At 49.0% G+C, this 26,097-nt stretch overlaps 4 protein-coding genes across 4 annotated transcripts; 2 read left to right on the forward strand and 2 right to left on the reverse strand.

Annotated features, from left to right (window-relative positions):
• Window positions 1-76: 76 nt before the first annotated feature.
• On the reverse strand, window positions 77-5,250 carry TIMM17B (translocase of inner mitochondrial membrane 17B). The gene is made up of 6 exons (XM_040442147.1): window positions 5,144-5,250; window positions 3,004-3,103; window positions 2,785-2,848; window positions 2,577-2,705; window positions 1,965-2,075; window positions 77-260 (listed from the first exon to the last, which is right to left on the reverse strand). The coding sequence occupies exons 1-6, from the start codon at window positions 5,167-5,169 to the stop codon at window positions 220-222; spliced, it is 471 nt and encodes a 156-aa protein (XP_040298081.1). The 5' UTR covers window positions 5,170-5,250; the 3' UTR covers window positions 77-219.
• An 11-nt stretch (window positions 5,251-5,261) lies between these two features.
• On the forward strand, window positions 5,262-12,826 carry PQBP1 (polyglutamine binding protein 1). The gene is made up of 7 exons (XM_040442143.1): window positions 5,262-5,369; window positions 7,156-7,236; window positions 7,615-7,726; window positions 9,629-9,729; window positions 9,805-9,912; window positions 9,996-10,053; window positions 12,584-12,826. Exons 2-7 carry the CDS (start codon window positions 7,170-7,172, stop codon window positions 12,738-12,740), a joined length of 603 nt encoding a protein of 200 aa, XP_040298077.1. The 5' UTR covers window positions 5,262-5,369; window positions 7,156-7,169; the 3' UTR covers window positions 12,741-12,826.
• Window positions 12,827-14,421: 1,595 nt separating this feature from the next.
• Window positions 14,422-16,019, reverse strand: LZTFL1 (leucine zipper transcription factor like 1). The gene is made up of 2 exons (XM_040442142.1): window positions 14,583-16,019; window positions 14,422-14,457 (listed from the first exon to the last, which is right to left on the reverse strand). Exon 1 carries the CDS (start codon window positions 15,986-15,988, stop codon window positions 15,095-15,097), a length of 894 nt encoding a protein of 297 aa, XP_040298076.1. The 5' UTR covers window positions 15,989-16,019; the 3' UTR covers window positions 14,422-14,457; window positions 14,583-15,094.
• A 235-nt stretch (window positions 16,020-16,254) lies between these two features.
• On the forward strand, window positions 16,255-21,215 carry NDUFB11 (NADH:ubiquinone oxidoreductase subunit B11). The gene is made up of 3 exons (XM_040442148.1): window positions 16,255-16,490; window positions 19,448-19,578; window positions 21,031-21,215. Exons 1-3 carry the CDS (start codon window positions 16,305-16,307, stop codon window positions 21,155-21,157), a joined length of 444 nt encoding a protein of 147 aa, XP_040298082.1. The 5' UTR covers window positions 16,255-16,304; the 3' UTR covers window positions 21,158-21,215.
• Window positions 21,216-26,097: the final 4,882 nt, after the last annotated feature.

The following is a 26,097-nucleotide window of genomic DNA, read 5'->3' on the forward strand; positions in this document are numbered from 1 at the left end:
AGAGAACATGCCATCGCAAGCCCCCTCACTGCCCTGCATGATGGGTGCTCAGAGCGACCAGACATCACACACACTGTACAATCAACACGTTTATTTCTATACAGAAGGATAAGAAGGTTTAGCTTATACAAATCCCGTATTCTGCCTTCACCTGTAGGTCTTTACATTCATTACGACTGAAGTAAAAAGCCTGAGCTGTCGACCTTCTCATCTCCAGCGTCAGTGAGGTACGTTACTTGGCTCTTCTCCAAATGGACTTGCTGCAAAATAAGAAAGCGGGGTCAAGGAGCCGCATGTTCATGCCTCAGTGATGCCCTCACCAGGCCAGGTGTAGCTATAAACTGGGTTCCCTGTTTTCCTTCACAGAACCGACTGCGACATATCAACTTTTAGGGTGCAGGTTCCAACTGGGCAACCGCTGTCTATATGGATTGGGGGTACCCTGAGACGACCCCCAACAGCCACGGAAGGAGCTGCTGCAGAAATGCTATACTATATGTCCCCTGCAATGGCTGCCTGTAGCTTTCCTTTCACCAGTGATTACAATAAAAAAAAGAAAATGTCATCACTACCGGCCCTATCAATCAAATTGCAGAGGACCTGGCAGTTGCAGAGAGAGCAGAGCCTCTAGGTGTAATGGTGTAATCCCTGACAAGCAGAGCGGAGGCTGGGGCAGCTCATTATCTCAGTGTTGCGAAGTATCTTGTCCTGCTGTGTGATTAGGACAGGTTTTGTGTGCACTAATAGGACAGCGGCCATTTTATTTCTCCTAATTCAGCAGCTGAATCTAAGAAGGGGTTGTCCAGCAGTAGGACCCCCATTGATCAAGAGAACTGAGACCCCTCGGCCTCCCGAAATGAACGGAGTGGCAGGTTGGACATGCGCACTGCTGCTCCATTCATCCAAGTGCTGTATTCAGCTGTCTCCAGGACTCTCGTACAGATGAATGGAGCGCTCAATTTGTGGGGCCCCAAAAGGTACAGAGACCAGGTTATGTTGATCTAATTATAGTTATCCCTGATTGTGTGGCTAACCTCTCACAATTGGAATACCCCTTTAAGTGTCAATTAAAGGGTTTGTACAGACATAATTTCTTATCCGATCTGCAAGTATCTGTCACGGACGTACGGATGTCCCGGTGACAGTAGGTGGCAGGAGATCTGTGAGACTGGCAACGCGTGGTTTGATCTGACAGGTTTTCCTTGTGGATCAATAGGCGTCTGTGTTTCTGTAATGGCCACACTCCTTGCCTCAGGTGTTGCTTATGTGGTCATTTCACCTTCCTTATTTATAGTTGCTTCTCCCACAATGCTGTGCGGTTTATAGTTTCTGTGCCTGTGGATTGTTTGTGGTTGGATCTCGGCTGAGTTCCTGGTGCTTCCATAGCCTCTTTGATGTTAAGTCTTTCCTTTCCCTTTTGTATTTTGTTTGGGTTCTGTGTGTTGCATTTCCCTATTGTTTGTATTAGGCCTGAAGTAGACTCCTGTTCGTCCTTCCTTTTGGAGGAACAGGTAGTCTTGTCCCTGCCATTAGTACCAGGGTCCAATAGGGCTAGATAGGACTCTAGGTATTCCTGCGTATGAACTCACCTACCTTTGGGGTCTGTTCATACTGGTAGTCAGTCAGGATTTTGGTTAGGGTTTTCACTAGGAGGTGTCCATCTTCCTTCCCTAGTCCTCAGGCCTGATTGCCTGTTCCCCCCTTCCCTCCTATGCTCGGTGTGGTGTTTCCCTCCCACAACGAAGTGTGACAGCATCTTGCAAGGTCTCTATTTAAATAATGGGTGCAAGACACGATTTCCACTGGGTGTCGGATGGTTGCCTCAGTGGCATCTCTCTGCACCTGATGTCAGGTTGGGCAGGAGAGTATGCCTGGACAACCCAACAGCAGGTACCCCAGTGCATCACTTTTAAGGTGTAGGACCCCCTTTAAATAAAATAACTTTTTGCTCTATGGTTACTTACGGTTCTGAAACTGCTGTGCTGTGTAGCGGGTCAGGAGGATTCCAACCCCTTCTATGAGAGCTAATAAAATCCCCCCCATCAGCGCTGAGCCCACCATGGCCAGAGGTCCACCTAAGGGATGAGAAATGGCAGCATGGTCATGTTTATTATAGGGAGACTTACAACAAATGCAGCTGCTTCCACGATGTAACCCAGTAGTAGTTTTCCAGCTGGATTTTAGGGCTATGTGTGTAACTCGCAGATTGGGAGGCAGGGGCATCTTTGTGGCCTGCACTTATGGAGCTGCTATTAGGGAAATACAGTATAGTATGCCAGCCAGACCAATGAGTGATTGAATATGTCACAAATAGGCCGTGTCCAGGGACGATCTTTGATAACTCAAATAAATCAATATTAAGAGTACGGGGCATGCAGTACTATTTTTCCCTAGCAGCTCCATAAGTAATTGAGCCATAGAGATGCCTCTGCCTCCCAATCTGCTAGTCACATACCTCCTGGCCCTAAAATCCAGCCAAGAAACCGCCTGTTGTGTTGGGACTAGTTCCATGACTGGATCTGATCCCTCTACAATGACACTTTACACCTTCGTATATCTGGGAGGGGGTTCCTTACTGCGAGATGCCAGGACCGCCCCGGTAAGAGCTCCACTGGTGATGGAATTCCAGGGGTCTTCTTTCCCACGAAGCCGTACCAAACCACAGTCAATAGTGGAGAACAAGCCCCCCCACACAGCAAAACTGCCTGTATGGATACAGAGAGACTGTGAGAGGGCATAATGGGGGAGTGGTATCCAATGAGGCGCCCCAATAACAGACCTCACCTCCAATCTGTGGAGCGCGGATTTTCACGGCGCTCACACTGCCCCGCAGACGGTGCTTCATTCCCTAGGGAGGAAACAAAGAGGAGTCGACATAATGGACCGACTGATGGTAGACCTATCACAGCTATAACCTCATCACTCAGCTCTCCTAGAGACAGATATAAAATGTAATACTCGAGGATCGGTACAAGATACTGCAGAATAAACCGCAATACTCACCACTGGAGCATTTCTGAACCCTTTAATTGACTGAAACACCCCGCCCCCGATGATCCCCATTGTAAAGGCTCCTCCGCAGTCATCGACAATCCTCCAGGGACTGTGAAAAAGAAATGACGAGCATTATGGAAGTTCACGTTTAAAGAGCATCTGTCAGCAGTATCAACCCTATTGAACCAGGAGTGGTGTGTGGTAGGGTTGATCCCGCTGTGTGGAAGCAAAGCTTTCTTACGCTGGTCAGTGCTGCTGTTAACAGGGTTTTATGAGACTTTTATACTGATGACCTATCCACTGTATAGATCATCAGTATCTGATTAGTGAGGGTCTTCTCACACGGATGATTGGCGGGGGTCCTGGGTGTCGGACCCCCACTGATCAGATACTGGTGATGACCTTTTCAGAGGATAAGTCTCAGAAAACTCCTTTAAAGGGGTATTGTGGTTCTATTACGTTGTGGATGGGGGATAACTATTAGATCAGTGGAGGTCTGACCAATGGGACCCCCAATGATCACAAGAGCCCCTAAATGAATGGAGGGGTGGTCGAGCATGTGCACTGCAACTCCATGGGGCGGCCGGAGACAGCAGACCGCTGTACTCGTCATCCCATACTACAGCGGTCGTCGCATGTACACTACCGCTTTATTCATGAAGGGGACTCGGGGACCACGTAATCAGTGTGGGTCCCCACGGTCCCTCAGTGTTCATACCTTTATCCCCTATCCTGCTGCCAATGGGAAAACCCATTTAAAGGCTATGTACTCCTTCCGGGACAATTATTTTTTAATGATTGCATTTTACTCACTTTGAGCTAAAAATCTTTTTTCAATTGGTCTTTATCAAAAATATTTAGCCGTTTTGTGACAAAGGGTTAACTGTTTTTCTAGCTGTGTGACTGGTACTTTCACTTAGATAACCCTTATCTCTAAACTCCTTAGATTATCAGTAAGATAAGGACTGAGCTACAATGAGTGTTTCTAATGTCAGAGATCAGGAGCCGTCAGCTGAGCTGCCTGATGGAACAGAGTGAAAACAGACAGGTGGCTAATAGAGAATCTCAAGGCTGTACAGAGAGAAGGGCTCAAAATTCTTAATAAAGACCAATTGAAAAAATTATTTTTAGCTAAAAAAGAATACAATACAATGATAAAACAAAACTGCCCCCAAAAGTGTACACAGCCTTTAAATCCTGCCGGATGCCCCCGGAAACAGACAACAGTTTACGTAATTGAACACAATTTTTACCACAGCGCCCCCAGCACTGGTGTTTCATCCCTAGTGATGCCACCACTGTGCCCAGCAATGTACCCCAGGGTCTTCTAACAAAACACCCCCAGCAGAAAGAAGACGTGCAGCGAATAGACGCGAGGGCTCTCCAACAGGTCAAAGCATGCTGGGAGTTGTAGTTTTGCAACCTCTGGTGGAAAGCCACAGACTGGTGACCGCTGTCGAAAGGAGACGCAATGGGCTGTCCAAAAAAAGAGAGAGCCCTTTAAATGTCAGGAGAAGTCTATGGAGAGATAAAGCATCAAACGTGGATGAAAATTGCTGTCAGTAAATGGAAACGGTCCCCGGCTGTCTACGGACAATAGAGAATGTGCTCGGTAATAAACTGCAACAAGTTCCGCTCCTGTGTCATATGGACATGGTCAGAGTCAGCACAGGAATGCTGCGTTCACTGACAGTAAGCAGAGCTCTTGAGGCGGTGAGGAACTGGCTCACATTTGGGGAACTCTATAGGTTCACGGATGTAAACATTTAAGGGGGAATCAGGTAAAACTGTGATCGGTCGTCTGATTAGAGATCTCTAGGACAATAAAGCCGTCTCTAAGGGGAAAGGGAGTGTGTTAGCCATAGCAACCAATCACAGCCCTCCTTTCATTTTCCCACTGCAGTTAAGAAACGTAAGCTAAGCTCTGACTGGTTGCCACTAGCAACAAGGCATCTGTAAGGGAGTGTTGATAGGCTAGGCGTTATGTGTAAGGCAACCTCCCAGAATGCACTGCGGTGTTGACACCTATCACATTTCCCACCACTTTCGCTCACGGGGTGTGTCACACAGCTATAGTCATTCCTCCCTACCCCCCGTAAATGGGGTGTTTAGGTAGTCAGCCAGACATTCCCGTCATGCCCCGCGTTACCATGGTTCCCGCACATATTCCTCCATTCCGTCTGGACAGCAGCGGAAGTGACGTCGACTGCTTAAAGTCCATTAGATCACGTGGTGAATAAACCCACTTCCCATTGGCCAAAGAACAGGCTGGAAACGAGCCGTGGAACGCAGGGCTTTGCGTGTCAGTGACGCCATCCACCTGCGACCCCCACAGCCAGGAGGCGAGAAGCAGAGAGCCGGGTCCGCGTAGCTGGGTGTGTATGAGCTTTATTTCTACACTCTCCGGGTCATCGTGACAGGATTTATGTCTGCCCCTAGGCGTCTGTCAACTTCCATCGCTTATAGGACTGCCAGCAGCGTGAAGTACTACAAGAACCAGCATCAGGCATTATAGGACGACTGTTCCTGGGATGCTGGTTTACTAGACCAGTTTATAAGCTCCCCCTTAAAGGGAAGGGTTCTTAAAGGGTTATTATCCCTTAAAGGGGTAGTCCCAACAACCTAAAGCGAGTCACCATTGTGGCCCCTTCACTGTGTTCCCAGGTACAGTGGAGACCGGCCAGCTCTGTTCAAGTGAATGGGACCTGCAGGAAAGACTGTGAAAGGGCCACAGTGCAGGATCAGAGCTCGGGGCCCTCTGCCATCAGCAGTGGCATATTCTACTGATATGCCGCCATTTTATCAGATGGGAATACCCCTTTAAGTGTACGTCCACATGGGGTGTATACACTGCCGATTCTCCGCCGCAGAATTGCAGGAGGAAAATCCTCAGCGCACGTGGCGCACATTTTAAATCCACGGCCTGTCAATATATTAGCATCTTGCATTTCACCCTTTGCAATGCAGACTGTGCAGATCAGCCCCCTGCGACCATAGCCTGACACATGCGACTGCCCACACAGTTGTGGGGGTTCAGATGCGGCCGGGGTTCGTGCAGTACTAGGATTTCTTCCATAGACAATGCCCACCACTCGTATGTCCACTTAGGGTTGTTAATGGCAACCAATCTAGAGATGAGTGACTCGGATTTGTTCAGAAATCATCCTCCTGGAGCAGAGAAGGAGGTGACCCCACTGCTCAAGATACTCCCCGTTGATTTGACAGGACCAGACATTTCACTTGCCCCTGTCAGTCTTGCGCCTGCGCTGTTCTGAGTAGCAGCGCAAGCACAGAGGCTGAACAGTGAAGATGCTGACTGTGCACATGCCTCTAGACGTCCAGGAGTACTTAGACATGAGCCTCTAGACGTCCAGGAGTACTTAGACATGAGCCTCTAGACGTCCAGGAGTACTTAGACATGAGCCTCTAGACGTCCAGGAGTACTTAGACATGAGCCTCTAGACGTCCAGGAGTACTTAGACATGAACCTCTGCGCTTGCACAGCTATTAGGAGCAATGGCGAAGCCGCACGATTGACATGGCCAGGTGAGATGTCTCCTGCGTGCAGCCATTGCTCCGAGTAGTGCTGCAAGCTCTGAGGCTTTCCTGCTACCTGAGCAACGTGGATGGGCCGCCACACTTCTAGGAGTATCCAGAGCATGCACAGTCTGCAGCAGCAAAGCCTCAGCTCTTGGAGCACTACTCGGAGCAATGGTGCATGCGCAAAATAGACAGGGCCAGGTGAGATGTCTGGCCCCGTTAATCAAGGGGAAGGGGGGCCAACCCCTCACTGCTCATGGAGACTAAATTTGGAACAAATTTGATTTGTATGAATCGATTCGCTCATGCCTAAACCAATCAGAATGCTGCTTTTGTTTGAGAGCTGTAATCTCACTGTTTGGCCTCTTAGTCTTGATATGTGACCCCAGTAATTCAATATATGCATAGTCTGGTCTGGTGTGTTGTCAGTGACTTATATGTTCTGCTGGCTGTCTTACCCCAAAAACACCAGCAGGGGGCAGTGGTGGAGCTAGTGGAGGCTGCAGTTGCTTCCAAGCTTTAGCAGTTTATATTAGCATTGCGATGGCCGAGGGGCCCCCGGGCTACGTTTTGGTTAGGGTATTCGTGCATACCAGTTTACCTGTGTGTATCTACCTGCAGGTTGGTGACTCACAATGCCACTGCCATCGGCCCTTCAAGCCCGATTGGCGAAAAGAGGGATCTTGAAGCATTTTGAAGCAGGTAGGTGCTCGTCTGGTCAGTACGGGAGATCTGCAAACGACTGGTGCACCTGACTCCATCAGCTTCCTGCACCCCTCACACCACTGATCAGCACTTGCTGTTGCACATGTTATATTTTATGTAAAGCTATTTCTGCAACATCCGGCTATGCAATATTTGCCGCCTCTTTGTCTGCTGTCAGTGAATGGAAGCGTTCTTGACCTGAAAAGTTCTCCTGATCACATCCAACTTAATCCAGATACAAAGGTAGTAACTAGAGAGAATGTTAACACTCACTGACAGCAAGCAGAGATAAACCACAAACAAACGGTTTATCCCATTATTCATCTGGACCTGGACCCTTTCCCCTGTTCATGCCTCTTTTTATGCTTCTCCCAGAGGCAGCAGAAGAGGTCATTGCCGAGGACTATGATGATAACAACGTGGACTATGAGGCTACGCGGCTAGAGAATCTCCCCCCCAACTGGTACAAGGTGTTTGACCCAATATGGTGAGGATCTGCAGGTAACACAGGCTTCGTACGTGGACGCCTGGAGAATGTGTGAGGGCTGGGATAGGCGTCCACCGTGTTTATGGAGGAGACGGCAGCTGCTTCATGCTCCTGCATAGAGGAGGCCTAGTAACGTTCAGTAACCCCATTGGGCTGATGTAGGGTCCGGTCAGTCTGCACATTATAGAATTGCTATTTTACTAATAAACATGTCAAGTGGAATGATAATAGTGATCTCAGCAGTGATGTACGGATCGTGTCTGGTGATAATAGTGATCTCAGCAGTGATGTACTGATCGTGTCTGGTGATAATAGTGATCTCAGCAATGATGTATATATTGTGGCTGGTGATTATAGTGATCTCAGCAGTGATGTACGGATTGTGTCTGGTGATAATGGTGATCTCAGCAGTGATGTACTGATCGTGTCTGGTGATAATAGTGATCTCAGCAATGATGTATATATTGTGGCTGGTGATTATAGTGATCTCAGCAGTGATGTACGGATTGTGTCTGGTGATAATAGTGATCTCAGCAGTGATGTACTGATCATGTCTGGTGATTATAGTGATCTCGGCAGTGATGTACTGATAGTGTCTTGTAATAATAGTGATCTCAGCAGTGATGTACGGATCGTGTCTGGTGATAATGGTGATCTCAGCAGTGATGTACTGATCGTGTCTGGTGATAATAGTGATCTCAGCAGTGATGTGTGGATCGTGTCTGGTGATAATAGTGATCTCAGCAGTGATGTGTGGATCGTGTCTGGTGATAATAGTGATCTCAGCAGTGATGTAAGGATCGTGTCTGGTGATAATAGTGATCTCAGCAGTGATGTGTGGATCGTGTCTGGTGATAATAGTGATCTCAGCAGTGATGTAAGGATCGTGTCTGGTGATAATAGTGATCTCAGCAGTGATGTACTGATCGTGTCTGGTGATAGTGATCTCAGCAGTGATGTACTGATCGTGTCTGGTGATAATAGTGATCTCAGCAGTGATGTGTGGATCGTGTCTGGTGATAATAGTGATCTCAGCAGTGATGTGTGGATCGTGTCTGGTGATAATAGTGATCTCAGCAGTGATGTAAGGATCGTGTCTGGTGATAATAGTGATCTCAGCAGTGATGTACTGATCGTGTCTGGTGATAATAGTGATCTCAGCAATGATGTATATATTGTGGCTGGTGATTATAGTGATCTCAGCAGTGATGTACGGATTGTGTCTGGTGATAATAGTGATCTCAGCAGTGATGTACTGATCGTGTCTGGTGATTATAGTGATCTCGGCAGTGATGTACTGATAGTGTCTTGTAATAGTGATCTCAGCAGTGATGTACGGATCGTGTCTGGTGATAATGGTGATCTCAGCAGTGATGTACTGATCGTGTCTGGTGATAATAGTGATCTCAGCAGTGATGTGTGGATCGTGTCTGGTGATAATAGTGATCTCAGCAGTGATGTGTGGATCGTGTCTGGTGATAATAGTGATCTCAGCAGTGATGTACCGATAGTGTCTGGTGATAATAGTGATCTCATCAATGATGTATATATTGTGGCTGGTGATTATAGTGATCTCAGCAGTGATGTACGGATTGTGTCTGGTGATAATAGTGATCTCAGCAGTGATGTACGGATCGTGTCTCGTGATGATAGTGATCTTGGAAATGATGTACGGATCGCCTCTGGCGATGGTGATCTCTGTACTGATGTATATATTGTGGTTGGTGATAATAGTGATCTCGGCAGTGATGTACGGCTCATGTCTGGTGATAATAGTGATCTCGATGTTTGCAGGCTGTCTTATGATCTTGCTATTAGTCATGTCTATAGGTTTTTTGGGTCGGCGTCGTTTCCCCCGTCTGTCAGGATATGTGGATTACATTGTTTTTTCTCTCTGCTCAGCGGCCTGCCGTATTACTGGAATGTGGAGACGGACATGGTGTCCTGGTTGTCCCCACATGACCCCAACGCTGTCATCACCAAATGCACCTCCAAACAGAAAGGTAACCACACTCCTCCTTTTGCATTCTTCTTCTCTACTACACCCCGTGTATTCATAGTTGAACTGCTGTTTGTAGAGCCGGAGGAGCGGCCGGAGAAACCAGAGTGGCCGGAGAGGGAGGAGGTAAAGGAGAGAAGACACATTCGAAGGGAGGAAATCGCTCCATATCCAAAACCAAAAAAAGGTGTCTGAGCAGGAGGTGATGTGCAGGTTCTCTGCTAGAACGATAGGTAGACGTCAGTATGACCAAAGCTTCTATCTTCACAGGGAGGAAAGAAGAAGAGATCGATCCCATGGATCCAAGTGCTTATTCTGATGCTCCAAGGTAAAGTCCTCCCTATTCTTATCTCCAACCTGCACAAAATAGGAATCTAAACTGATGTATAACTCTATATACTATGGGATACACTACATGTGCATGAGGCGAGTCCCTGTGTTACCTATCCTGAGTTACATCCTGTATTATACTGCAGAGCTGCACTCACTATTCTGCTGGTGCAGTCACTGTATACATACATTACTGATCCTGAGTTACATCCTGTATTATACTGCAGAGCTGCACTCACTATTCTGCTGGTGGAGTCACTGTATACATACATTCAGTGCTCCAGACAAAAAAAAATGACCAGGAGCCATTGGCTCCTAAACTAAAAAATTTAGGAGCCAAATTACATTTTTTAGTCGCCAAATTTAAAATGCATATCATTTTAAAAAAAAGGACTTTGAGAAGATGAGACGCAGGTGCACTACATATAGGAGAAAACAGCACCACATGCCTCTCACATCCAGGGACATTTTCTGGGGAACAAGGTGACTAAAAATGGCGAATTGCGTGGTTTAGAGTTTTTTTTTTTCTGTTACGGCCTTCACCGAGCGGGAATATTTTTTAATATTTTAATAGCTCACACTTTTTGGGACGTGGCGATATGTAATATGTTCTTTGTTTGTAAATTTTATATGTAAAACTGGGAAGGGGGCCATTTAAACTTTTAGTATTTTTTTAGTTTTTTTTTTACTTTTTATTTGACAACCATTTCTCCCATTAGGGACTAGAACCTGGATCTTTTCATCCCTTGTCCTATTCACCCTGATAGATCTCTATCAGGGTGAATAGGACCTCACACTCTCCCTGCTGCCCTGTGCATAGTACACACAGCAGCAGGGAGCTGAACATGGCAGCCAGGGCTTCAGTAGCTTCCTGGCTGCCATGGTAACTATCTGAGCCCCAGCAGTGTAATCTGCCACTGCCACCAATGAAGGGGATGGGACCCTGTGGCCACCATATAACAATGGGAGGGAGACGGGGACGACTTGTGGCCAGTGATAATGGGGGGGGGGGGGGGGGGGGGGGGGAAGAGGCTTTGGGAGAGCGCACTAGAGGACCTTTCATGGGTCCAAAGAATCTGAACTTATCAGCAGGCTGCATAGAGCGGCGCCCAGGGATCTAAGTGCACTTACTATTATTCCTGGGCGCCGCTCCGTTCGTCCGCTGTGGCCCCCGGTATTTTCAGCATTCAGAGGAAGGAGGAGGAGACGCCAGTGTGTCTCCGTCTCCATGACAGCAGCGCTGTCCAATCACAGCGCAGAGCTCAAAGCCAGGGAGAAAAAACCTCCCTGGCTCTGAGTTCTGCGCTGTGATTGGACAGCGCTGCTGTCAGGGAGAAGGACAGACACTGGCGTCTCCTCCTCCTTCCTCTGAATGCTGAAAAGACCGGGGGCCACAGCGGACGAACGGAGCGGCGCCCAGGAATAATAGTAAGTGCACTTAGATCCCTGGGCGCCGCTCTATGCAGCCTGCTGATAAGTTCAGATTCTTTGGACCCACGAAAGGTCCTCTTTGACTCCATACAATTGTCTGCAGCGGTATCGCAGACCGGGCACCCGGCCTCAATAACAGGGCATGCGATCTGGGGCACCTGAGGGGTTAATGGCCGCGGATCGCCTGCCCTGTTATTGAGGCCGGGTGCCGGGTCTGTGATACCGCTGCAGAGTCGCAGACACTTATGTTTTACATTCATTTCATTGGCGGCGCAGTGGCGACAGCTCCTCCCTGCTATCTCCCCATTGGTGGTAGTGGCGGCAGCGTCACAGTGGAGAGGGAGGGACTCCTTCCTTCTCCACTGTGCAGTGTGCTACTGAACTTAGGCTGCGCAGGATCGCGGCGGTACAGTCGCAAATGGCGACAAGACTAAAAAGTCTTGTCGCCATCTGCAAATTTTAAGGCGCATTGGCGACCGTTTTGGTCGCCATCTGGAGCCCTGACATTACTGATCCTGAGTTACATCCTGTATTATACTGCAGAGCTGCACTCACTATTCTGCTGGTGGAGTCACTGTGTACATACATTACTTATCCTGTACTGATCCTGAGTTACATCCTGTATTATACCCCAGAGCTGCACTCACTATTCTGCTGGTGCAGTCACTGTGTACATACATTACTTATCCTGTACTGATCCTGAGTTACATACTGCACTATACTCCAGAGCTGCACTCACTGTTCTGCTGGTGTAGTCAGTGTACATACATTACTTATCCTGAGTTACATCCTGTATTATACTCCAGAGCTGCACTCACTATTCTGCTGGTGTGGTCACTGTGTACATACATTACTTATCCTGTACTGATCCTGAGTTACATCCTGTATTATACTGCAGAGCTGCACTCACTATTCTGCTGGTGCAGTCAGGCATCAGTTTTTTTCCAGCTTTGTCTTTACCCCTGACATTTCCCTATCTCCAGAGTGCAACTTTCCACATTCTCTGCAGACACTGAACAAGCAGGGACCCTCCTCCTTTACAAGCTGGAGTTATCCAGTAAGATAATATAGCTGATTGTTTGCTTTGCTGTTGTTAGGGGCACCTGGTCTACAGGACTTCCCAAAAGAAACGAGGCCAAAACTGGGGCAGACACCACGGCTGCAGGACCCTTGTTTCAGCAGAGACCGTATCCCAGTCCAGGAGCCGTGCTGAGGGCCAACGCTGAAGCCTCTCGTGCTAAACCCCTGGAATGAGGACGACACCTGAAGAATCGCTGTATTTCCGCTTTGTACAGTTTCCCTGGCCCCGTGTTGTGTGTGAATAAACTGTTTTTAGGAAACTGAGCACTGCACAGAGTAATGAAGGAAACTCAGCCACGGGGCTATTGCATAACTACTACTCCTAGCATGCCCTGACAACCTGCAACTATCAGAGCATGCTGGCTGTTGTAGATTTGAAACAGCTGGGGAGCCACAGAGTGAGACAACCGCTCTAGGGGTGTGAATTTTAGGGCATCTGTCAGCAGTTTTGTCCCTATGACACTGGCTGACCTGTTGGCAGCTGAAGGCATCTGTGTTGGTCCCATGTTCCTATGTGCCCACATTGCTGAGAAAACGGATGTTTTATTATATGCAAATGAGCCTCTAGGAGCAACGGGGGCGTTACCATTACACCTAGAGGCTGAGCTTTCTCTGAAACAGATGCGCCCTCTGCACTTTGACAGGACCAGGCAGTGTAAAAATCATCACACCTGGACCTGTCAATCAAAATGAAGAGAGCAGAGCCTCTAGGAGTAAAGGCAACGCCCCTGTTGCTCCTAGGGCTCATTTGCATATATTAAATCAGATATTTTGGTAGTCACACGAATACTTCCATGCACCTCAATAAAATATAACCTGAAGTTCTGCAGCAGCTATCTAGGCATTTTCTAGCTCTGTAGATAGCACCCCTCCCTTTAGGGCAGGCATCCTCAAACTGCGGCCCTCCAGCTGTTGTAAAACTACAACTCCCACAATGCCCTGCTGTAGGCTGATACCTGTATGCTGTTCGGGCATACTGGGAGTTGTAGTTTTGCAACAGCTGGAGGGCCGCAGTTTGAGGACGCCTGCTTTTTAGGGCCTGCTATTTTTTTTAAACCTATTGCGTGAATCTCCAGTGGATAAAGTAGGCAACGCTTCTACAGTTTTAATGAAGTGGAAAAAAAAAAAAAACATTAAAATTTTCCAGTTGGTTCCCGTATCACTGGATGGAAGGATAGAGCAGGAATGAGCGCCTTCTGAGGAAGTAGCTGATCAGTAGGGGCAGACACACTGCAGATTTTCTGCCACTTCAGTTGGGACGGAAAATCTGCAGGATTTTGCAGAAGCATCAAATTTTCATGTTGCGTAAAAAAAAAATAATAATAATTTTGTGCAGAAATTGACCTGCGGTGCAGACACGAAGGCTGCAGCGGATTTCACCCTGCAACAAAAGCCACCGCTTTTTATGTCCCATCTGGAAGTACCCGAATACCGGAAGTTGATCGGGTTGTAGGTCAGGGCCATCTGATGGCCTTCGACACGAGGAATCCAAAGTCACAACAGGCGGAAACATACAATACATGTAACCCAACATGGCCCCAAAAAAAAAAATTGTAGGCGACTAAGGCTCTGTTCACATCTGCATTCATCAATTCCATTGTTCTGCTCGATTGATAGACACAACAAATGCCAACATTACCCAATGGGCTCCATTGACTCCACTAGGTTTCCATCAAGGTGTCCAGCATTTTACCGGAGAACATAGCGCAGCAGATTGCAATATTTTGCTGCCACTTATGATAAAATCTGAAACTTGATGTGAACAGAGCCTTATTTGTGGTGGTCACTGTGTACCCAAACATTGTGTGATTTCAGCTGCCGCGTGTCCCTGTAGCACTGGGATTATACTGAGGTCAACACGCTTGGAGAATAGGGCCCCTAATATCAGAGACTTGACCCCGCCATGTCAAGGAGTCCAACTCTGGGGGGGGGGGGTGGAAGAAGGCTTGTTCTATCATCATCTAAGAATCCAAACTTCCAGATATAGGGGATGGGCTTGTGTTTCAGGCCAGAAACTACAGAGTGTGAGAAGATGATCCACCTCTGATATCATAAGAAATGTCCCCCTTGGATTTGTGGTGGCAGCAATCTTCAGGTCCTGCTCATGTTTCACTACACTTGGAGATTCTTCAGCTTCTTTTCGGTCATGGATGGAGAGTTCTCGTCTACTGGTGGTCAGGTGCTTGAGGATGAGGTCTCCAAACCTGTGTCTCTCCAGCTGCTGAATTGCCAGCGGCAGGCTATCAGGGCATGATGGGAGTTGTAGTTTTACAACAGCTGAGAGCTACAGGTTCGAAGATCACTACCTAGGATCTTCTGTAACTCCACCTTGAGACTGGCTGTGTGGTCAGGAAGTTCAGCTGGGTTAAGAAATGTCAATGACGACTAGTTTAATGGTGGGGAAAAACTAAACTGGTGTAATTTATTCTGATAATCCGGATTATGGGTTCAGGCTGGAGCCAAATCTTTGGGTTTATCAAAGTTATAGAACAGGTCAACCAAGAACATGGGACTCGGCCGGCTGCAGCTCAGTCTTCCGCTTCATACTTTGACAACTTCCTGCGGAGGTCCTTGATCTGCTCGTTTTTCCGGGTCAGGATGTCCTTCATGTTACGGTAGGCGCCGGTCTCCTGGAACTTCTTTTCCAGCTCTTTCTCCGCCATGGTCAGCTGCTCATTGACCCTCAGGAGCTCATGTTTGGTCGTGGTCAGGTTCTCCTCCAGGTTCTTCTGGCTGCTCGTGTGGTCGCCTAGGGTCTTCTGGAACTCCAGCTTGAGGTTGGTCACGGTGTCCTCCAGGTGACTGACCCCTTGTGTAGCCTGGGAGTTCTGCTTGGCCTGGAACTGGATCTTCAGATCTTTGAGGGTTTGCTCGACGCTGCGTTTGTCGTCCAGGGCGGCGGTCGCTTGGCCTTCCAGAGTGCGGAGCCGGGAGCGCAGCTTGTCGTTCTCTTCCTGGAGACGGGTGATCTGACTGTGGAGAAGGTCCGAGGAAGAACCGCCCTCGCTCAATGGGACCAGTCTAGGCTTGTTGGCCTGGGGGCCCTTAGTAGAGGGCCCCAGCTCCTGGCTCTTCTCCAGCTCGGCCACCTGCTCCAGGAGCTGGCGGTTCTCCAGCTCGGAGATGTCGGTGTGCAGCCGGAGGTGCCAGTGCTGGGCCTGGGAGAAGAGCTGCTGTAAGAGAAGCACATTGGTATGGGCCGAGTTGATGAGCTCCAGTTCCAGCTCGCTCTGCACCACAGCCTGCAGGCCGCTCAGGAGCTCGGCTACCTCCTCCGCCGTGTACGTGTCCTCCACCAGCCGGCTCTCCCGCACATCCTGGAAGCAGGAGGCCACGCTCTTAAGCCGGAGCAGTCGCTTGGACTGAGCGAATCGCATATAACTGAGAACCTCTCCGCGGTGATGCTCGTTCAGCTCCGCCATCTTAATCGGCCCGGCAACGTTTCCATGGTAACGTACGCTGTCACCCTCCTTTTATACGGGCACAGTAAAAATGGCGCTCACAAAAATCGCGAATCCTATTGGTCAATCCGTCAGCCAAATAGAACCGCGGACGCTCATTGGTCAAGGGAGACAGGGGTTCCGCCCCTTTAGCGTGCTTTGCGCTGTCTAGATAAAGCTTTTGATTGGTCATTTTTCGCCAGCCGGTTACTGTTTCCCGAGCGTTGATTGGGGGGGAGCCTGACAGGAGCCCGCCTCTTCCGGCGTGTTCTGCGTCTGCTCTCCGGGCAGAGCTAACATGGCGATGCCCTTGTGTCTGCGGGCGCTGAGGTTGTCCGGGGCTACGAGGCTACTAAGGACAGCCCCGGTGTACAGACTTCATACTGGTCCTCGGGCGGAGTCCACTACCCCGGTCTCTGTCAGTCATAGCGCCCCGCCCAACCACCAGCACGACGACCACGATGAGATTAATGTGTACGACAAGGTAACTTCACCTAAACTGATGTCTAACTAGATGGCGCCCCCTACCTGTCATACCCTGATAAATATGACTTGTGAGCAGGTGCTCATATCAACCAATCAGATTCCAGCTTTAATATCTGCTACTGGAAAATACAAGCTGGAATCTGATTGGTTGCTGCAGACAACAGCTGTAACTTCTGTTTCTGCTGGTTATTACACCTGAGACTGTGAGGGGGAGGCTGGCACCATAGCGGGGAGAGGATGGGCACACCAGGGAACTTTTATTGTAATAAATACAGCAACCAATAGGGGGAGCTAAATTAATACAGGTTTATACAAATGCAGCCAACCCTAGGGGATCTTACAGTTTACAAAGCTCCTATGGAATGTAATAATAAATGTAGCCACCACTAGGGGGAGCTCACTGCATACATATTATTCAGCTCCTATTGGATTTAATAATAAATGCAGCCACCACTAGGGGGTGCTCACTGCATACAGATTATACAGCTCCTATTGAATGTAGTAATAAATGCAGCCACCACTAGGGGGAGCTCACTGCATACAGATTATTCTGCTCCTATCGAATGTAATAAAAAATACAACCACCACTAGAGGGAGCTCTCTGCATACAGATTATACAGCTCCTATGGAATGTAATAATAAATACAGCCACCACTAGGGGGAGCTCACTGCATACAGATTATACAGCTCCTATAGAATGTAATAATAAATACAACCACCACTAGGGGGAGCTCTCTGCATACAGATTATACAGTTACTATGGAATGTAATAATAAATACAGCCACCACTAGGGGGAGCTCTCTGTATACAGATTATACAGCTCCTATGGAATGTAATAATAAATACAACCACCATTAGGGGGAGCTCACTGCATACAGATTATACAGCTCCTATGGAATGTAATATATGCAACCACCACTAGGGGGAGCTCACTGCATACTGATTATACAGCACATATTGAATGTAATAATAAATGCAGCCACCACTAGGGGGAGCTCACTGCATACAGATTATTCTGCTCCTATCGAATGTAATAATAAATGCAGCCACCACTAGGGGGAGCTCACTGCATACAGATTATTCTGCTCCTATCGAATGTAATAATAAATGCAGCCACCACTAGGGGGAGCTCACTGCATACAGATTATACAGCTCCTATAGAATGTAATAATAAATACAACCACCACTAGGGGGAGCTCTCTGCATACAGATTATACAGTTACTATGGAATGTAATAATAAATACAGCCACCACTAGGGGGAGCTCTCTGTATACAGATTATACAGCTCCTATGGAATGTAATATATGCAACCACCACTAGGGGGAGCTCACTGCATACTGATTATACAGCACATATTGAATGTAATAATAAATGCAGCCACCACTAGGGGGAGCTCACTGCATACAGATTATACAGCCACCACTAGGGGGAGCTCACTGCATACAGATTATACAGCCACCACTAGGGGGAGCTCACTGCATACAGATTATACAGCCTTTACTAGGGGGAGCTCACTGCATACAGATTATACAGCCTTTACTAGGGGGAGCTCACTGCATACAGATTATACAGCCACCACTAGGGGGAGCTCACTGCATACAGATTTTACAGCCACCACTAGGGGGAGCTCACTGCATACAGATTATACAGCCACCACTAGGGGGAGCTCACTGCATACAGATTATACAGCCACCACTAGGGGGCGCTCACTGCATACAGATTATACAGCCACCACTAGGGGGCGCTCACTGCATACAGATTATACAGCCACCACTAGGGGGAGCTCACTGCATACAGATTATACAGCCACCACTAGGGGGAGCTCACTGCATACTGATTATACAGCCACCACTAGGGGGAGCTCACTGCATACTGATTATACAGCTTTCTTTCTCTGGTCCCTTCCGCCGGCACCACGGGTAGTAGTCGTTGGCCTCCACTGTCATGTGACAGCATTGCCTTCGAATAATCACTACAGCAGAATTCTGTTACTATGTTTGAATTTTCAAAAGGACCCACCTCAGGCTGGCAGGGCATGCTGGGAGTTGTAGTTTTGCAAGCCGCAAATAGGGGATCGGGGATTTAGGGCTATGTCATGTGACTTTTTGGGGGTATAACAAGTTGAGCCCCTTCGATCACAAGCAGCAGACTGGTCGTGATTAACCCCTGAGAGGCCACAGAACATTTCGGATCCGGTCATGCACACAGTTGTATGTCAATAGTTTGTGTCACGCCCCGTTGTCACTGACATTCCCCCCTGAACCTTCAAGAACCTGGGACATCTGCTCTGATCAGTCTCCGTCAGTAGGTGATCCTGTTTCTGAACCCATGGAGCCATCGGGCAGAGGACAGTGCAACCAGCCGGAACGTTATAGGGCCCCTGAGGGTATGACTTTTTAATACGTCCCTGTACCGTGTGCAGGGTGCTGTTCCCTCATGCAGCAGCAGGGGGCAGTGTGTGTCCATGGTATCCTGTGGCGGTGGTGGAGCGGTTGATGCGGCTGTCTCATTCCTCCGCCAGTTCCCCCCCCCCGTAGTTTTTTTTTCTTCTTCTTTAGTTCTTGGTTTCTTCTTTCTTTAGCGGCGCGCTCTTTCTCTGCAGTGAGCCTCCATTGTATGCTGCCTCCTCATTAGCGGCTCTCCCTTTGTTCGGGGGCTGCAGCGGCTCGGCTCACCCCTGCTCTCAGCCCCCGTGTGATGAGAACATACAATAGCACCTGGCGCTTTCATCTCTCCTGTTTATCCGCTGCTGCCCCCCAAGAGCTGACTCTCTTTGAGACACATGGGCGCAACGTGAAAGCCGCGACCGGTTAACCGCACTGTACACAATGGTTCCCCTGGTTATTTTAATCCTTCCCATGACTTTAGGGCCCAACTGTCGGCCATGTTCTTTCACCCTACAATGGTGGCATTACCGCCAATTAATAATATATATATATTTTTTCCTTTCCAGAACCCGGACTGGCACGGATTCAGCGACGACCCGACCCAAGATCTCCGGAACATGCGGCTGGTCTTCTTCTTTGGTGTTTCAGTCTGTCTTGTGATGGGAACCGTATATATCTACTACTCTCCGGAGAGGGGGTGAGTGCCCTATCGCTTTTCTCCTGGTCTCTCCTTACAACCCGGCTGCGTTGCGCCTCCCCCTCCCCGCCGCACTCTAAATGCACTCTCGCAGTGGCCATTGCACCCTCAGCTGTCGTATTCCCATCACTTCGTCATCTCTGAGGGGCAGAGTAGATTGCAGTTATAAGTCTTCTTCTGACAGGAGCGTGCAGATGATGCTCCATCCATGGCTGAAGTGACACCCCCCCCCACTGCCGCCATTGGGGGGGTAGATTGGAAGCAAACCCCCTATGGGCTGCGGAGCGACTAGATATAGCTGCTAATTGCCTGTACCGGAGAAGGGTCTGATAAGTGGGATGAGGACAGCCGTGGGGTCCTGTCACCTGGTGCAGACGTCCTCGGGCCGGCGGAGTGATTAGTGCGAGGGCAGCCTCTCGCCGGCAGGAAATGGCTGTACAGCCGTCCACACTTCCTGAGGGAGACGTCTAATGAGCACAAATCAATTATTTATTTTCACGCTGAGATGGAAGAAAACAGCAGCCCCCCCCACCTCCTCCCAACCTCGCGCCTCCAACACCAGAGAGGCATCGTCCCCTAACCACTGCACTTCTTGCTGAACCCTCCACCCATGCACGACAGCAGCTGCTGCACGTTGACCAGTATGCCCAGATGGTGCCCGATCTCTTGAACTCTGGCACCTTTCATCTTAAAAGACTGTGTGCCACCCTGCTCGTCTGCGTGAAGCCGCACATTAGGTGCCTGCCTCGTGCCCTGTCGCTTCATGGGCACCAGCTCTGCGCCAGGCCAAATGCCAAGGAAGGCATGCATCTTCTAGGTCCACATCACACCACCCAGGACATGCCGGCAGTGCCCGCTACCCTTTGCATTATGGCCCTGGTATTGGTAACTGATCTGTACTGGCACCACAGCTGGATCCACTAATTTGCAGGGTTGCCCTCCGCACACCCCGAGGCTGGGGGCGAGAGCTGCCTGATATCAGAGCGATGCTGGGGGAGGGACAGCGAGGTGTCAGGGGGGCTGCTGTTTTCTGCCTCTCCGTGGGAGTTCGACGTGTTGTGGCTGAGGCTCGATCGGAGGTGAGGAAGCTGCTAATTCGCTTTAATGAGCAGCTGCCAGAAATAGCGGCTCCGCTTAAGAACTCTCTCAACGCTACAGGAGACCTGTGACATATAGGAGGCAGCAGGACCCCCCCCATCTTTTACCTTCTTACACCCTCCCCCCACTGACAACTTTACTCACCCCCATTGACAACTTTTTCCACCCCCTCCCCTTACATCTCATATACTCCTCTTCTCCTCCTTTGGCCACAAATCCCCCTTCCCCCCCCCCCTTCTATGTCGCTGTCATCCCTCTCTTCTAGTATGCGGTCTCTTTCCCTCATGGCCTGTCTCTTTTGTATTTGCTTCTTCTCTAATTTTCACACCCTGTCTCTCCGCTGTCTTCCTGCAGGATGAGGGACTGGGCTCGCAAGGAGGCCGAGCGGCAGATAAAGAGGAAAGAGGCGCTGGGTCTACCTCTCATTGAAGTGAACTACTATGACCCGGAGAGCCTGGTGCTGCCCCCCGAAGACAAATAGTGACCCCCCCCTCCCATATTGTCTCTGCTCTACTTCAATAAAGTATATGTTACCTGTACAGTCTGCTGTTCTTGTGTTCATTATAAAGCGTGACAACCAATATGGCCACCATACAGCAGCTTTCATTCCATAACACTCCTTCAAGGGCATCTGTCAGCAGTTTTGTACCTATGACACTGGCTGACCTGTTACATGTGCACTTGGCAGCTGAAGACATCTGTGTTTTTCCCATGTTCATCTGTGCCCACATTGCTGAGAAAAACTATGTTTTATTATATGCAAATGAGCCTCTAGGAGCAACGGGGGCGTTACCATTACACCTAGAGGCTCTGCTCTCTCTGCAACTGCTGTGAAAATGTTATCAAGCCTGGCCTTGCCTTCTGCAGAGAGAGCAGATCCTCTAGGTGTAATGGTAACGCCCCCGTTGCTCCTAGAGGCTCATTTGCATATAATAAAACATAATTTTTCTCAGCAATGCAGGAAACATGAACATGGGACCAACACAGACGTCTTCAGCTGCCAAGTGCACATGTAACAGGTCAGCCAGTGTCATAGGGACAAAACTGCTGACAGATGCCCTTTAATTGGCGTCCCACTCTGGACGTCACCTCGTTACCCGCAGACAGGGCACGGCCGGTGTAGTAATGCTGCTGATGGCTGGGGAGTATTACGCGGCGGGGGATGAGCTTTCGACAGCAGGGTTTAATCTCGTGCCATAAATCTGAGCGACGCCTCTGGAGTTTATAGAAGGTAACGTCATCCTCGGCCTATGTGGTAATCTGCGGGGAGATTAAAACACGACTGTATCCGCTGTCATCACTGCGCACAGGGAAGGGAAGGCGGCCATATTGGGTGCCCCCCAGCCCAGTGAGGTCACCTGCTGTACACACTTTGCAGTGGGGGGGTGAAGGTCCGAGGGGGGGGGGGGTGTAGACATTTGCAACTCCCTGTTCATTTTGAGCTTATAGATGGTGACACCAGGGGGCCATGTACATACATCCTGCAGGATTGAAAGGATGCCACCCCTCGTGGAGAGGGCAGAACGGCACACTGGAGACATAGTCTGTCTGTTGTGGGACTACTACTCACAGCATTAGCAGCTTGAGTTTTTTCGCTCAGTGATGACCTACAAAGCATTGCTGGAACTTGTAGTTCCACGAGAGGCGGACCACAGCTCAACCAAGGCGAATGATTGATTTAGTTATACGGTTGTCGAACTACTCCTTCCAGCAATGGTTACGATATGTCATTGGCATTGCTGGGAGTAGTAGTTCCACAAGTCGGCCGTTTCTCCTGATCCTGTGAGGAGAGACGCCTCCTGCCGTTCTGAGCTCAGCGTCGTGTTTCCTGGCGTCCTCGCGGCAGGCTGGCAAGGAAAGGGTTACTGAGCGGCCGGGGATTTGAGTTTAAATCTGTGGGTTAAAAAGGCTAAGAGCTCCTGTAATCCGTGAGGAGGGGGGGGGGCGGCTGCGGCAGAACGACTCCCAGCATGGTGCCTCCTTCTACCTCACTACACCTGCCCGTGACCTCGGCCCACCCTGCCACTGGGCGCTGCCTGACCCTGGCACCCCCGTGGGGGGCGCTCTCCTATGGAATTCACTCTCATCATCCACGGCTTTATCAAATTCTCAAGGACGACGAGCGCAGTGACAGGTGCTGGACTTGGGGAGATGGTTGGGGTGTTGCCATGGTAACGTCTCTAACCATTCTGCATCTGAACATCACTTAACCCCTCCCATGCCAGACATCATTAGCGCAACACCCAAACACTGCTGCAGAATGTAACCCCGCGTGTGCCACCTGTTAACCCTTCACAAAATGTGGATCCTGATGGGCTTTAACCCCCCCCCCCCCCCCTTTATGAGATTAATAGGATAACAAACCCAGCTGTGTTTAACCCATTCCGGGACACAGTCGGTCAGCTCTTCTTGTGCCGGTGTCGTTCTTGGCATCGTGTCACCTCGTCCTGTGTACGTGGCTGACGGGAGCCTTAACCCTTACCATGCCAGATGGAAACCCCCCACATTAACCATTTAAACCCCGCCTAACTCCTGTCTGAAGCTTATGTAATATCTTTAACCCTTGTAACTCTCAAAATAACATATAGCATCTATTAACCCTTACCCTGCCAGAGTCATATATAGCAGTCGTTAACCCTTCCTGGATCATATATTGCATCCCTTAATAATATATAGCATTACTTAACCCTTCCCGTCAGGATTAATGTGGCATTTCTTAACCCTTCCTCTTCCTAATAGTCACACACAGCGTCCTGTATCTCTTTACCCCCCAAAATCATATATAGCCTTCCTTAACCCTTTCCCATCCAGAGTAATAACATCCTTTTGACCCCTCTGTACATCCCTTGGCACTTTCAGAATTGTATAATAGCATCCCTTAACCCTTACACTGCTGGGATCGTAGAAATGGCCCTCTTCTACATCCGGTAACCCTTCCCCTACCAGTATCGCATGCTGCATTCCTCTTCTGCTATGATTTAACCCCTTTCTGCCAGAATGATGTGCAGCATTAACTCTTTCCATAACCACCTCCTTAAGCCTGTCTGCTTGCCAGCTTCATTGAAATGCATGGTTTAACCTATTCCTTGCCACAGCCAAGTGTGATTTCAGTAAACCCTGCCTTAGCCATTTGCCACCTCCCTTATCCCATCTTCTGCCAGTTAGCACTTGCACAGTGCGCATCCCTGTGCCTTATTCCAGCATGCAGCCTGCAGAGAGGTGTGAAAGGCATCCGAGTGTCAGTCCTCACCTCCTGCCTCAGCTCAGCGCCACTTAACCCCTGGTTCAGCACCCTGGAGAGCGCCTCTGGTAGACGGTGCCTGCTCTCTGCTGCCGCCCTGTGGGGGAGGCGGGTACCGCAGGCTCTCTGCAGGGGGCAGCCTCCCGTGGGTTAGAGCTGAGTGCACGCATCCTCTGGCTCTCCTCCCTCCTGCATCTCTTACCTCTGTCTCAGTGGCACCAGGTCTCACTCCACCTGCACTATGCAGCTGTGCTCCTGTCTCCTGCTCTGACATCCCATCACCTGTTCCTCTCTGAGATTCAGCCTGCCAATTTCTGCTGTACCCTCAGCCATCAGGCTGGCATCTTCACTTGCCAGGACCTGGGCACAGGTAGGTCACCTGGCTGCTGTGGAGGAGGGCGCTTTAAGTCTCTCTCCAGGGGGTTGGGGTGTTCTGCAGAGGTAGTGACTTTCCGTCAGGTTCAAGTAACATGTGCTCTGCACTGGGGCTGGGTCATGGCTGCATCTTTATTGCAGATGTGAACAGATAATGCTCTGCAGGTTGGTGGGTCAGGACTCTGCCTGCAAAATAGTCTGTGCCGGGGGATTAGATAACATGTTTCTAGGAGCACTAGATTGGTGTAGTGCTCTGACAGTGTTCTGCATGTGAACTATACAATGCTCTGCGACTCCAGACCTACAATGTTCTGCATCTAGACAATGCTCTGCAACTTCTGTACCTACTGGAGATAGACAGTGTTCTGCATGTAAACTAGACAATGCTCTGCAACTCCAGACCTACAATGTTCTGCATCTAGACAATGCTTTCTTGATTTGCACTAGACAGATAATGCTTTGCAAAGTCTAGAGAGATAATGCTCTGCATCCAAACTATGAAATGCTCAATAAGTTCTGTATTCGCTCTAAAATGCTCTGCAGGTGCCTGATCTGGACCAGATTAGAAATGAGATGTTAGGGATCTATACTAGTCAGTTGCTCTGCAAAGTCTAGCTAAATAGAAGACTAGGTGAGAAGTGGAAAGAAAATGTTCTGCTGCATGTTCTCACTCCACACTGTACAGATAATGCTCTGCAGGTTTTTTGCTTATTGACTGGAAAATGCTCTGCAACTTATGTACTGGCCACGTAGATGATGCTCTGAAAGTTGTGTGATTATACTTACAGATTTCTTCAGATAATGTTCTGCGGTGTAATGGTCCACACTTAGTAGGACATGCTTTGCAAGGGTATTGGTTAACAGGGGGAATAGATAATGCTCTGCAAGTTCTGGATCCATATTATGTGCTGCTGTTTGCTGGCCCAGTTGTGGATATTTGCTGCTCTGCTAGATCCACATTTGACAAGAGATCCCCTTTAAGGTTTGGATCAATATGAGATAACGTTCTGCAAATTCTGAATGCACAGAGAATCTTCAGCAAGGTGTAGACCGACCATCTAGGTTCTGGTCTGGATCCACATTTGATAGACGTTGCTCTGTAGGGTCCAGATCAACATTGGATAGATAAATGTCCTGCCAATTCCAGATTAGGTAGATATAGCTCTGCATGTTCTTAATCCACTCAAGACTCAATACTCTGCAGGGCTACACTATAAAAATAAATCTCTGGATCCACAGCACATAAGCAATGCTCTGCAAGCCTCGTGCTTGATCGATAATGATCTGATGATTCCTGGACATCAGAGGTTGGATAATACTCTGCTATCTTTTGGTGGGTTCTAGACACCGATTATGTAATGCTCTGCAGATTCTAGATCCACACAGAAAACGCTTTGCCGTTGTGGGTGGATGTTCTGTCAGATGGATAAGGCACAGAAGCTCCTGACAGTGGCCACCATCGTCTGAGCCTTTCTCTCTCTCAAGGGCTTGCAATCTGTGCCTCTCCAGGTATTGCAAAACGGACTCCTAGCTGCTGGGAGTTGTAGTCTTGCAACAGCTGGAGAGCCACCGGTTAAAGACTGCTGTATTGTCTACACTTGTTAGGTCTACATGGGATATGCAATGCTCTGCAGACTGCTCTACAGGAACCAGAGGGTGCTCTGCAGGACCTTTTGGTAGATAGGGGTGCACTTTGCGTGGGGTCACTTTTGTCATTTCTTAAAGTGCCCATACACCTTTAATGACTGCAGGCCGTAAGCTCGCTCAGTCGACAGCTATTCTTTCCTGATGATGAGGGTGGTAGG

The sequence above is a fragment of the Bufo bufo genome, chromosome 8 (genome assembly GCF_905171765.1).
Source record: "Bufo bufo chromosome 8, aBufBuf1.1, whole genome shotgun sequence".
Taxonomy (NCBI): Eukaryota; Metazoa; Chordata; class Amphibia; order Anura; family Bufonidae; genus Bufo; species Bufo bufo.